Raw genomic sequence first — 12,877 nt, forward strand, 5'->3', positions numbered from 1 at the left:
ATTGGTAACCCGACAAGTAACCTAGTTATTTGTTTAATGTTCCTCCACTTACTTTTCCAGCCTTTTTGTCCCATCCCCAGCTTTTTGTCAAGTCAAGTCAATTCAAGTTTATTTCTGTAGCACTTTTCACAACAGACATTGTCTCAAAGCAGCTTTACAGAAATCAACAGTGAAGGTGAAGGTGTGTGTTTATCTCTGATGAGCAGCCGTGGTGACTGTGGCAAGGAAAAACTCCCTTAGATGTTATGAGGAAGAAACCTTGAGAGGAACCAGACTCAAAAGGGGAACCCATCCTAATTTGAATGACATCAAGAGTTTGATCATAAATCTTTCAACAATACAGAACACTGGAGAGTGAGAACTAACATGAGTACTGGAGTATAAGATTATAAGTGATGTTCTTTCTACAGTCTTGTACAGTCTATATGGTCAGTAGCTCCTAGTTTTATGAGCTCAACATTTGTGATCATCACAGATCCAGCATCAGCTTCTCCATGCCAGAGCCTTTAAACACTCCAGGAGGTCCAATGTCAAAACCACACATGAAGCGGGATCCAATTGGCACTGGTACGTCTCTAGATGGTTCAGGTTGTTTGCGAGTTCAGCATCTACTTCTTCAAAGGTCCATAATCTTCATGAGGTGGGACGTGACTGGAGCTGGCCAACTTTAGGATGCCTCGGGATGGGGGGAGAAAGAGAAGCAATGGAGAGGAATTAGCGTAGCTGCTGTTCATGATATTAACAGCACAAGTTGATAATGTGATGTGATCAGATGTTCTGGAGCACAAGGTTATGATATGTGATGTGTGTTATGTGTAGAACTCGCTAAAAACATACGTCTTTAATCTGCACTTAAACTGGGAGAGTGTGTCTGAGCCCCGAACACTGTCAGGAAGACTATTCCAGAGTTTGGGAGCTAAATGTGAGAATGATCTACCACCTTTAGTGGACTTTGCTATTCTAGGAACAATTAGAAGTCCAGAGTTCTGAGATCTCAGGGAGCGTGACGGATTGTAGCGTGTTAAAAGACTGGAGAGATACATAGAGATAAACCATTTAGTGCTTTATAAGTGAGTAGCAGTAGTTTGTAGTCTATTCGAAACTTAATAGGAAGCCAATGTAGGGACGATAAGATTGGGGTTATATGGTCATATTTTCTTGACCTTGTAAGAACTCTTGCTGCCGCATCCTGAACTAACTGTAGCTTGTTTATTAATGATGCAGGACATCCACCTAGTAATGCATTACAATAGTCCATTCTGGAGATCATGAATGCATGGACGAGCTTCTCTGCATCGGATATAGATACAATTTTTCTCAACTTAGAAATATTTCTAAGGTGAAAGAAGGCTGTTTTTGTAACTTGATTGATATGATTTTTAAAAGACAAGTTGCTCTAAAATAACTTCCAGGTCTTTTACCATTGAACTAGTGGTTACAGAATATCCATCTAAATGCAGGTTGAAATGCTGGAGCTTCTGTATACTGGTTTTTGGGCCGATGAGCAAAATCTCCGTCTTATCAGAATTTAGTAGTAGAAAGTTATGGGTCTTCCAATCTCATTTCTTTAACACACTCAGTTATGCGAGCTAATTTAGCTGTATCGCCTGGTTTTGTTGTGATATAAGCTGGGTATTTTGAGACGTGTTGCAGCCATCAAATTAAAAATAGCCTTATATTTTCCTTAAAATTACTAATTTCCTTAGTTTAAACATTTGATGTTTTCTATGTTGTGAATAAATCAAGGCTTTATAAAATAAAAAAAATTGTCCCAACTTTTCTGGAATATGAACTATATGTTATAAGCTTATTCAGATAAAAGAATACCTTCTTTTATTGTGTCAAGATGTCAATGACAAGTTAAAAAAGACTGCCACCAGTGTTCTGCTTCAGAGATGGTTTTGAAATAAATAAATAAGGTTTCAATGGAACATCCACATAGCCACAGGAGTTTAGGAATTGTTAGCTGGGTGGGAGGTGATGTAATGTTCAGCATTTTCCTTTCAGTGCACATTTGAAGATGTGTTACAATTTATTTTCTAAACAATCACAGAAAAGTAGAGCTGTAACGTTTGGCAAAGGGATTGAGGATTGATTTGTAGTTTTACTCATGATGTTTATGTTTTGCCCACAGTAGAATTGTCAGACTGTAGGAGAAAATGTCTCTGTGAGTAAATAAGCAGTTGGGTGGCGTTGCTACTGCTACTACTGTGATCTGTGGTCTTTTTCCCCCTTATCAATCTGGAGCTGTTCTCCATTATGTGTAAATTGTTAAAAATTGCCTGATTTTCTGTTTTAAGACTAAAGTGGGCCCTCAATTCATTGTCCTAAAGACATGTACCAAGTTTGTTGTCACAAAGGAATTCTTGTTACTGAGGTTTGGTGTCACCTCTTGTTAATATAGAAATCAGCTAGTTATAGAAGTTCAAATTAGTAAAGTTTTACTAAGTTCAGAAGTTCAATGTCCATCTTACTTGGGAAGGTGTTACTCTCATTTCTTGTGCAATAGAATGCAGTGAAAGTCCATGTCAAATCAGAACTGAATATACTGCCTAAAATGTCACTGCTGATTTGTAGGTTTTTTTTGTCACTTTCTAGTTAAATGTTTTGCATGTGTAGTTAGAATTTAAAATATTAGGGAATTTCCTTAAAAGAAAAGCACATTCCTGTTAAACTGTGAGGAACAAAGATAGATTTCTATACATTTGGTTAACTGAATGATTATATTTCTTGCAGGAAGTTAAATGAAGAACAAGATGGCAAAGGTTCCTGATAAACAAGACATGCTAATAGAACAAGAGATTGATGGCTCACTTATTCCTAACCCTCTGCCAGCACCTCCATGGAGGAGAATGTGGAGAGCGAGCATTACAGCTGTGGCATATCTTCTTCTTTATAGTCTCTCTCAAGTTACAGTGAGTCTTCAAACACTTTCCATAAAACCATTATTCAACATTTATGTAGATTGATTGGTTCAACTTTTTTTTGCATAATACACAGCAACAAAATGTAGTTTAGACTAGTTCAAATAGAGCATTGTGCAAATTAAATAGAGATAAATATGTAAATATATGTACAGCAACTAAATATGTAGTCAATGGGCAGTATATATATAAAAGTAGGAACCGTGTTGCATGAGGTGCTGCTCAAGAAGATAAATAGTTACCTAATAGTTTAAGATAAACCTAAATGTGTATTTCATTTGGTTCTTAAAAAAAAGGATTTTCCAAATAAATCTAGTACAGCACTTGGATTCAGTATGAGACTTAGCATGTCAAAAGGTCTCATTAAACTTCTAGGAACATCTAGGATTAAGGTTAGGGTTGACATGGAGGGACTCCACCTTTTACCCAAGCAGAGGTTTTATCGCTGGGATATGCAAAGAAAGAAATGTACATTTGACAAGTACAAAGCACCTTTACCTTTATTAGGCTCAGTGCTTTGTTCTTAACAATTAAAAAAACAACAACAAGCAAGACTGAAAGTATAGTTATATCAAACCAGCAAGATATATTCTCCCAAGTTTTTATGATCTAACTGATCACATCAACTGACTCTGTACTAAAATTACAAACCTGACTTTGCCAGTTCTCATTTACAACATTATGAGGATGCAGCAGTTGTTGAAAAATGTATGTAGACAAACATAAATGCTACTAAATACTTAGTAGGTGTGACATTTTAACAGAATTGAAATTAGGAAATTGTTACTTAACTGTCCAAGTTTGACTGCACTGAAAGCGATATTATCCAATCAGGGCATGTAACATTATTGGAAATCCAGTCCTATTTTTTTTAGATAATTATACAATGTGTATAATATTCTAAAATAGTTGCTCTGTGAAAATCTAATTTAAGAGCTTAAAACACACCACCAATTCTTTTTTATGCATGCCTGTTGTCTGCAGGGTTTGTGGGTTCTCTACATGCTGAATGGATACAGAGCTTTCCCAGCAGCATATAAAGTTTTGGGCCTCCTACAGTACATTCTGTCAAATTCAGAGTCTTCTGATCAACAGGTAAATTATTTTACTGCATGGTTGTATCTCACGTTATCAATTTGTCAGGAAGGCAAGGGTTAGGGTTAGGGTTAGGGTTAGGACCCAAAGTCCAGCTCCTGTTTTCTTTATGAAAATATTATAAACAAAGTGAACTTTGAAAGAAAAACAACACAAACAGTACAAATTTCATATGTATATATACATATGAAATTTGGTACTTTCATTTTTGTACTTTCAGTATGAGGCAAAATTAGTATAACACACCAGAAGGCGTACTCTCTCACTCCTGCATAAAAAATGCATGTGCCGCTGAATCATTAAACTTATCGCGATTAAAGGTGCCACTTTCACAGAAAATTTGCAAAATATATGAATGTCATAAAATATATATATATATATATATATATATATATATATATATATATATATATATATATATATATATGCCAAGCTTTAGCATAATATATACTGTGATAGTCACAAAAAAAACAGTAAATAGTACATATTCTCATTCACATTCTGATAGAGACAAAACGCTGATTCTAAATGGGGAAGTGATAACTTCTCCTAATGTGCACCACTACAACAACTAGTAGGAACTCCTGACTAGAACTAATGAGGACTAAGCATGAATAGCAACTAAAGTGAACATTAAATTCAAGTTTTAATGAAGTTAACAAATTTTATTTATATATATATATATATATATATATATATATATATATATATATATATATATATATATATATATATATATATATATATATATAAACAAAATACTACAAGTAAAATTATATACAATAAAATATAAAAATCACATTTAACTGGCTACACTAGCATGCTAATGACCCTTAGGATGAAACGGAATAACAACTGTAAACCACAACTCCTTATCAAATCTCACTAATGCTCTTTTGGCTGAATGGAAAGCATTCCCCACAACCACAAAAACTGCAAAGTCTTTCTAGAATAGTGTTGATTGTTACAGCAGGGAAAAAAGGAAGAACCGATTTTGAAGTGGGAGGTTAAAGAATCACACATGAGCATGATCGTGGATGTCCACATGTATTTAATCATATACTTTATTTAAGTAGATAACTTCCTGGAAAAGAAGGTCAATATTATAAACATTGCAAAATGTATTCCTTCACTGTAAATGGAGGAGCAGGAATTTGTCTTGTGTGAGATTTATATTCAATTTAATTTATAAGCCATTGAGAAAATACAAAAGTCATTTAAAAAAGTAACAATAAAAATTTCTTTTTTCTTAAATCAGATGTGTTTAGTAGTGAATGTGACTTGATAAAACCACACCTAATGTGGCTACCAGTTTATTTGTGGTTGGTTCAGGTTTTCAAAAAAAAAAACAAAAACAAATCAAGCATACCTGTGCCTGTACTAAGCTACACTGCAATCAGCTGATTGCGACTCCAACATACTAACTTTCTTTAGGTTTTTGACTTTGGAACAATCACATTGTGTTGATGAATCAGTGTCTTGTAAAGTCTAAGACTTTTATGTTTTATTTGCACAGTATGTAAAAGGCATTGTTCATTTAAATGTGTGTGGAAATTGTTAGGTATTTATTACATGACATGTAAAATGAAAAGGAATAGAACTTATAAAACAATAGCAGCAAGTGGAATCAAGATCAATTATATGCTGATCAGCCAAAAAATTACATGCAAATGAATAATATGCTGTAGCAGAAAGGTGTGCTGTTTTTGTACCAAGAAGAGAGATGGGCACAAGGCTTTGGGGCTCTGTTGCAATAGGAATAGAAATGATCAGTAGGTTCTGCTGTTCATGCCCTTAGGAAGCGATGAGTAAACACCTCTACTTTGTAGAGCACAGGGTAGAGTAATGAGTTGATGAGTTTGAGTCAAATTCAGAATCAAACAGCATGATGTAGAGCTGAGCGTAGAAGAAAACAGCTGTAAATAATCTTAACAAACAGCGTCTGACTTTACATTCAGTGGCTGTTATCAACTGAACTCTAGCAGAGCTTAGAGGATGAGAAAACTTAACATAAGAACATTCAGGCAAAAGATATTTAATACAGATTAGAGGCCTTACTTTTGGAACAGGATAATAAAACTAATTGTTAATTTCGCACTGAGGCCTGAAAATAAGAGAGTCTGGTTAAAGCATCCTCTGCCACTTGCCACTGTTCACTTGAATATGTGTATGCACAAAGGCCTAGAAAACAGAAGGTTTTTCGAACTGAAACATGATCTAGACATTAAATGAAGCAAGGTACCTTTAGGTTCCCTCATCTGCACAAACTTAAAGTCAAGGGTCCACTTAATAAAGATCTATGCCAGCTGGCTATAATGACTGTGAAAGTGCAGTTGCTATTAGGAAAGCAGGTAATGGAGATAATACATGGGTCATTTTTGACTGGATTCTTTAGAAAATATGTTTTCATGCTCAAAAAGGAAGAGAAAAGTCATCCTATGTTAGATCAAACAAACCGGCAGTAAATGGCATTCTGTTATTGTAATGTGAGCATAACTGGTTTGTGATCATAGATCTAAACATTACAGTTGTCATTGAACAGTGGAAGCTTTTAAATTTTTCATGTTACAGTCCTGATGAAAATATCATGCACTGTATCTCAGAGTAATGACTACATGAGGAATTTTGGCATCATGGATCTCATTGTCAACCTTTATTAGATTTTACACTTTGAACGTACAGCGGTGCCATGTTAGTTGCACTAACAGTTTGTAGTTTCCTACAAAAAACAACCTTAAGAAATGTTTTACTTATTAAGGAGGCAAACACCATTTAATCCTGCAGTGGTTTGAAAGAAAATCATGATTACTCATGTGACTTTACTTTTTTTCAACTTGCTTTAGTTTTGCCATCAAAACCACTCTCCATGCACATAAGTGAGACCATCTTCCACTGTTGTGGAATTTATCTTAATTTTTCTCAAGCAAGTTAACTGTTTGCTCATTAAGTGTACACAATTAATAATGCCCACCTACCAATGTCTACAGATGGAGATTTGGAGAGTTGAGTGTGTATGTCCACTTTTAGCAACATTGTTCCTTGGAGTGGTTATCCTGGGCACTGGAGTGAGTACTTTCTTATATACTCTAGTCTTTCAGTGATTCATTTTAAAACCTATTTGATGTGCACGGTAGTCCTATATAATACTATAGCGATCAAATGCTTTCTCTGTGCAGGCCTTGTTCTGCATTAAAACTTTGGTGCCTGGTAACTCCACTGGCTTCCAGGATGACCGTCGTCAATCCATGAGCCGACAGCCATCCTTTACTTACTCAGAGTGGACGGATGCCAAGCAGGAGGATTTTTATGAGCTAGATGCAGCTCCTGAGACACCTGTGTTTGATTGCTTCATGGATATGAAGGCTGATTGTGACCCATCTACTCTCAAGGTCAAACCAGTGGGCCTGCAGGAAAGGTGATTAAATTGTAAAGCACATTTCGCTTACACATTTTATTTCCTGATTATACAGTGTGTTTCAAAAGTTTGAAAACATCCAGCCTTGAGAGAAATTGCATGTTTTTTAATGCAACAAAATAGTCAAAAACATGCAAGAATTAGACAGTGAATGACTAAAAGAAAGTTCTGCAGACAGATAAATCTAAATGTAAAATATTTTTTAAAATAACTCATAGAAGACAGAAAACTTCAAAGTCATGCAACTCTATCTGGATCATGGTTAATTGCAACGAACTTAACATATTCACATGGTTTGAAGCCCATCTCTAACCTCTGTAAGTGTTTTTTATTGGAGAGCAAACAGTTTTCTGGAGTGTTTAACATGGAATGGCCTACCTTTAGTAAACATTTTGTAGGTTTTGGAAGAGGCACGGCAAAGTATTTCAGATAAATGTTTGGAGAAACGATCTCTCTGGATTCCAAGAGAGCTGTAAATGTATATATTTGTTTGGTAAAAATAAAACTTTATTTAGTTCAGTTACAAAGTTTGTTGCTTATGAAAACCCAGCCATTATGGATGCACAAGCCAGTGCACTCTTAGTGCCGGTCCCAAGCACGGGTAAATGGGGAGGGTTGCGTTAGGAAGGGCATCCAGCGTAAAACATGTGCCAAATCAAATATGCGGATCACAAATGAGAATTTCATACCGGAATCGGTCGAGGCCCAGGTTAACAACGACCGCCACAGGTACGGTTAGCCGACACGGTACCGGTGGAAATTGGGCTAGTGTTCGCCGAAGAAGGAGAAGGAGAGGAGGAAGACATCTACAGAGACGGCAGGGAAAGGAGCAGTGCAGGAGAGTGGAGGTTCGGGTTGGTACTTTAAATGTTGGTACTATGACGGGTGAAGGGAGAGAGGTAGCTGATATGATGGAGAGGAGAAAGGTAGATATGCTGTGTGTTCAGGAGACCAAGTGGAAAGGGAGTAAGGCCAGGAACATTGGAGGTGGATTTAAACTGTTTTATCATGGTGTGGATGAAAAGAGAAGAGGTGACTGCTGACCAGCAGTTCTGTTTTGCTGGGGTTGAGTTTTAGTTGGTGAGCACTCATCCATGAAGATATGTCTGTCAAGCATGCTAATATCCGAGCGGAAGCTGTGGTATCTGATGCAGGGAAAGAAAAGATTAGTTAAATGTCATCTGCATAGCAGTGATAAGAAAACCCATGTGAGGATTCACCAATGGAGTGGGTATAGAGGGAGAAAAGGAGGGGACCAAGTACCGAGCCTTGTGGAACACCAGTGGTGAGTCCGCACAGGGCAGATGTGGATCCCCTCCATTTTAACTTGTATAAGCGACCTTCCAGGTAGAAGGCAAACCATTCCCATGCTGTTCCGCAGATACCGAGGTTCTTGAGGGTTGACAAAAGTGTCTTGTGGTTGACTGTGTCAAATGCTGCTGAAAGGTCCAGGAAGATAAGTACAGATGACAGCTTGGCTGACCAAACAGCATGCAGTTTCTCAGAAACAGTCAAAAGGGCGTCTCTGTGGAATGTGCTGCTTTGAACCCAGACTGATTAGGATCACGGAGGTTGTTCTGTGAGAGATAGACAGACAGTTGGTTAAAAACAGTGCATTCTAGAGATTTAAAAAGAAAGGAGAGAAGTGATACCGGTCTGTAGTTGTTGATGTCTGATGGATCCCGAGCAGGTTTCTTCAAGATGGGAATGACCCTTGCTTGCTTGAAGGTAGTTGGTACATAGCCAGATGTTAATGACCCGTTGATGATTGTGGAGATGAAGGGCAGGAGATATTGTGTGATGGTCTGAAGCATAGTTTAAGGGATTGGATCCAGAGGACAGGGGTGGAATTGCAAGATTGGATGACTTGCAGTATCTCATCTTCTGTTAAGGTTGGGAAGCTTGACAGAGACGTAGTGGATTGCTTGCTGTGTTGTGTAGTCGTTGGGGAGGAAGTGAAGGTCTGGCAGATTTTCTTAATCATCTCATCATAGAAGAAAGCAAAGTCATTAGCATTCAGGGAGGATGGGGCAGGTGCAGCAGGGGGGTTGAGTTGTAAAGAGAAGATGTGAAGCTTACGAGGATCTTGTGCAGAGGCCTCAAGCTTTTCCTTGTAGAAGGCAGTTTTGGCAGAAGTCGCCTCCAAAGAAAATTTAGTCAGGAGTGCGCAGTAAGATGCGAGGTCTACATCGAGTTGTGATTTTTTCCACTTCCTCTCTGCAGATCTGAGCTCTCGTTGATTGCTGCGCAAAACTTCTGACAGCCACGGTGTGAAACAAGAAGTCTTCTTGGGTTTTGTAGTCAGGGGGCAAAGGAGGTCCATGGTTGAGGAAAGAGATGATCCTGCAAAATACGGATTCTGCAAAATACTTTTAATTTCCTGAGGAAAACCTAAATCCCTCTGCTAGACAGCTGAAGATGGGCAGCTCATTTACCTTTCAACAGGACAATGATCCGGAACATACTTTCAAAAGAACAACTTAATGGCTTAAGGATAGTGTAGGAAGGTAAAAGTCTTTGAGTGGCCAAGTCAGATACATGATTTAAATCCGATCTGTGAAAATCTGTGAATGGACTTGAAATGGGCAGTCCATTTCCACTCACTTAAATCTGACTGAGTTTGAGCATTTTTACAAGGAAGAATAGAAAAATATTTCCTAATCTATGGGTGCAAAGCTTATACAGACATATGCAAAAAGATTAATGGCTGTAATTAAAGCGAAAGTTGACTGAGGACTTCTCCATCCCTGTTATTCTAGCTTTTTTTTTTAATAAATTTAACTGTTGACGTTTTATTAGTTTGTTGCCAAAAATTGCAATTAAAGTTGTAAAAGTATTTTTCATATGGGTTTTAATTTCAGGCTGTACAACAAATTAGGAAACTATTTTAAAAGTGTATGATGTTTTTCTGCAGGCACAAATCACTGAAATATCAAATCGCTTGTTCAAATAGTTTGCAATAAAAGCTTAAAGGAAGTTGTTTTTATAAATGTAGGACTTAAATAGTAATCATCTAGTTCTGCTTAATGAATGTTGGTTTTCTTTCAGGAGAGAATTTTTTATATTATTCCTTTATTTAGTTAGATTTTTTAAAGTTAATTAGGGCAAATTTTTTCCATGACTAAATAGCTCCAGGGTAATGGAACTTGTTTGGATCTTGTGTCACTGCAGGAGAGGTTCAAATGTTTCTCTGACTTTGGACATGTGCACTCATGGCACCACAGAGCCATATGGGATGCTGCTGTCTCCTCGAGACCAGAGTACACAAGAGTACCTGGAAAATGCATCTAACCCCCTCACACCAGAACAGCTACATAGACATGCTCTGGATGATGCAGCTCTACAAACTGAGTTCTATGTAAGATTGATTTGAATATATTTATAACCACCTACAGACACACTCAACACATGTACACTCAAGTCCATAGGTTTTAATGATTAAAGAAGCTTGGGCACTCTCTGTAGAAAGAGTGAATTGTTACAAAGCCAATAAAAAGGCTACCAGAAATAAAATACATGGGAAGCTGAACATGTTACTGATGTGGTTGGGGAAGGGAACTGACATAATCAACTAAGATGGGAAGCATATATTTGTGTATGTACAGGGTTACTAAAACTATGAATGAACAGTCATATGTGACGAATGTGGTGATTTATTGCTGATCCAATTGAAGAGGTATCTGCAAACACTTGCAAGGTCAATACTAGGTTCAGTGGGTTGACCTTTATCTTACCTCCAGAGAATTGAAATCTCTAAACCATTTACTATTCTCACATCCCATTAATGCATCTTACTAGCAATGTTGTAAAGAAGAATAGGCTAAAAATAAAATTCCAAAATGATTCAAAGTTTTTGGGTTGTTGGTGAGGACCTCACAATTGTTATTTAGGTCCTAATAAATAAAAGCATAGAATAAAAAAAGGGTGCATTTTCTCTCCCCCTGACTGTATGCTATGGTCTTTACAGTTATCGGATCTCAACCCAACTGAAGACTAACGCAATATTTCGGACCAAAATTTTGCACACAACCCCTATCATTCCAACAACACAGTTCCAAAGAATCTATACCAGTGCACACTGAAGCTTTTCTGGCAGGTCGTTAGGGGATGTCTCAGCTTTAGATAGTTGAGTTGCCACAGTACAATTAAATTAAACCAACAAACTAAACTTACAAATTACATTTAATTAGATTCACACCATTGCAATGCCTTTGTGACACAAACAGCTAAATAAAGTGGCATATTAAAGTGGTGGGCCACAATAAGCTGCTAGAAAGTAGAAAAACTTTTAAACTGGTCTAAATAATAATCAGCGCATAAATAATAATTTTCTGGTTCCCTTTCAGGAATTTTACAGCTGGTTCACGAGGGTTCTTGATGTCTATGCTATCGCTCCGCTCCTGGTGGGCCCTCCTTGAGGAGGGTGCCCTCACTCTTCGCGGTTCTGTCCCTGCTCTCACTGAGGCAGAGCGGCATGCCAGTTCCTGGGTTTCGCAGATGGACCTTGCAGAGGGTTTCGAGATGGGCTTGTCCCTTTCTCCAACCTCACCTGCCTGGTCCAGTGCCCGTTCACAGGCTTCAGAAGCATGCCTTTCGGCGGTTTCTTCCCCCATGCAACAAGAGCATGCAGCTCTGCCTCTCTTCCTCAGAGGAGGGAGGTGGGGCAGCACTGTGCACACCCGAAATAGAAGAGCTCAAGGAGGTTGTGGCACGTGCCGTTGAGAAGCTGGACCTAACTTGGCCACCCGATGAGTGGAAAGCCCCTCTGTCCAGCAAGTTCAACGAGCACACTGAGGTGTTCAGGTCCTTTCTCGGCTCATCCCTTTAGCCCCAAGGCTTCGTTATATTCTAACGTCATGGGGAGGAAATAGTACGGTTATGGAGGGATGCCCCAGGTTGAAGAGACATTAGTGAGCTATCTCTCCCTGGGTGTTGCTTCCTCATTAAAAACCCAGACATTACCTACCAAGCCTAACTACTTCGACGCTGGTGGGTAAGGCATATGCCCCGGGAGACACACAAACAGCCTGACACAGATCGTGTCACCTTAGAAATATTGCTAAAATGTGAAATATGATGTCGTTATAAAATGCAGAAAAACTAGTTGATGCTTTTGTTTCATCTAGATTAGACTACTGTAACGCTTTACTGTCTGGGTGTTGGAGTAAGTGCATAAATAAGCTTTAATTAATTCAGAATGCAGCAGCAAGACTCCTCACTGGACTAGAAAATATGAACACAGTAGCCCTGTTTTAATCATCTACACTGCTCCCAATTACATCTCACACTGATTCTGTATCTGAGTGAACTTCTGTACCAATTTGATCCTGCACACCTACTGAGATCGAAAGGTGCAGGTTATTTGTTGGTACCTTAAATGACTACTTGCAGGGGGCAGATCTTAATCTTATAAACCCCACAATTATGGAACAACCTTCCAATC

General features: G+C 38.1%; 1 protein-coding gene across 2 annotated transcripts in view; it reads left to right on the forward strand.

Annotated features, from left to right (window-relative positions):
- The window catches only part of ptpn5 (protein tyrosine phosphatase non-receptor type 5), a 60,346-nt gene that overhangs the window by 7,991 nt on the left and 39,478 nt on the right, over positions 1-12,877 (forward strand). For both annotated transcript variants that reach the window (XR_014535010.1, XM_083550130.1), the window contains exons 2-6: positions 2,737-2,915; positions 3,909-4,019; positions 7,007-7,084; positions 7,196-7,434; positions 10,606-10,792. Coding sequence is in view for 1 of the 2 variants with exons in the window: in XM_083550130.1 (XP_083406256.1) it covers positions 2,745-2,915; positions 3,909-4,019; positions 7,007-7,084; positions 7,196-7,434; positions 10,606-10,792 (786 nt within the window). In the remaining variant the exon portion in view is untranslated. The remainder of the gene's footprint in view (positions 1-2,736; positions 2,916-3,908; positions 4,020-7,006; positions 7,085-7,195; positions 7,435-10,605; positions 10,793-12,877) is intronic.

Source organism: Silurus aristotelis, assembly GCF_946808225.1.
Source record: "Silurus aristotelis genome assembly, chromosome: 9".
NCBI classification, from domain to species: Eukaryota; Metazoa; Chordata; class Actinopteri; order Siluriformes; family Siluridae; genus Silurus; species Silurus aristotelis.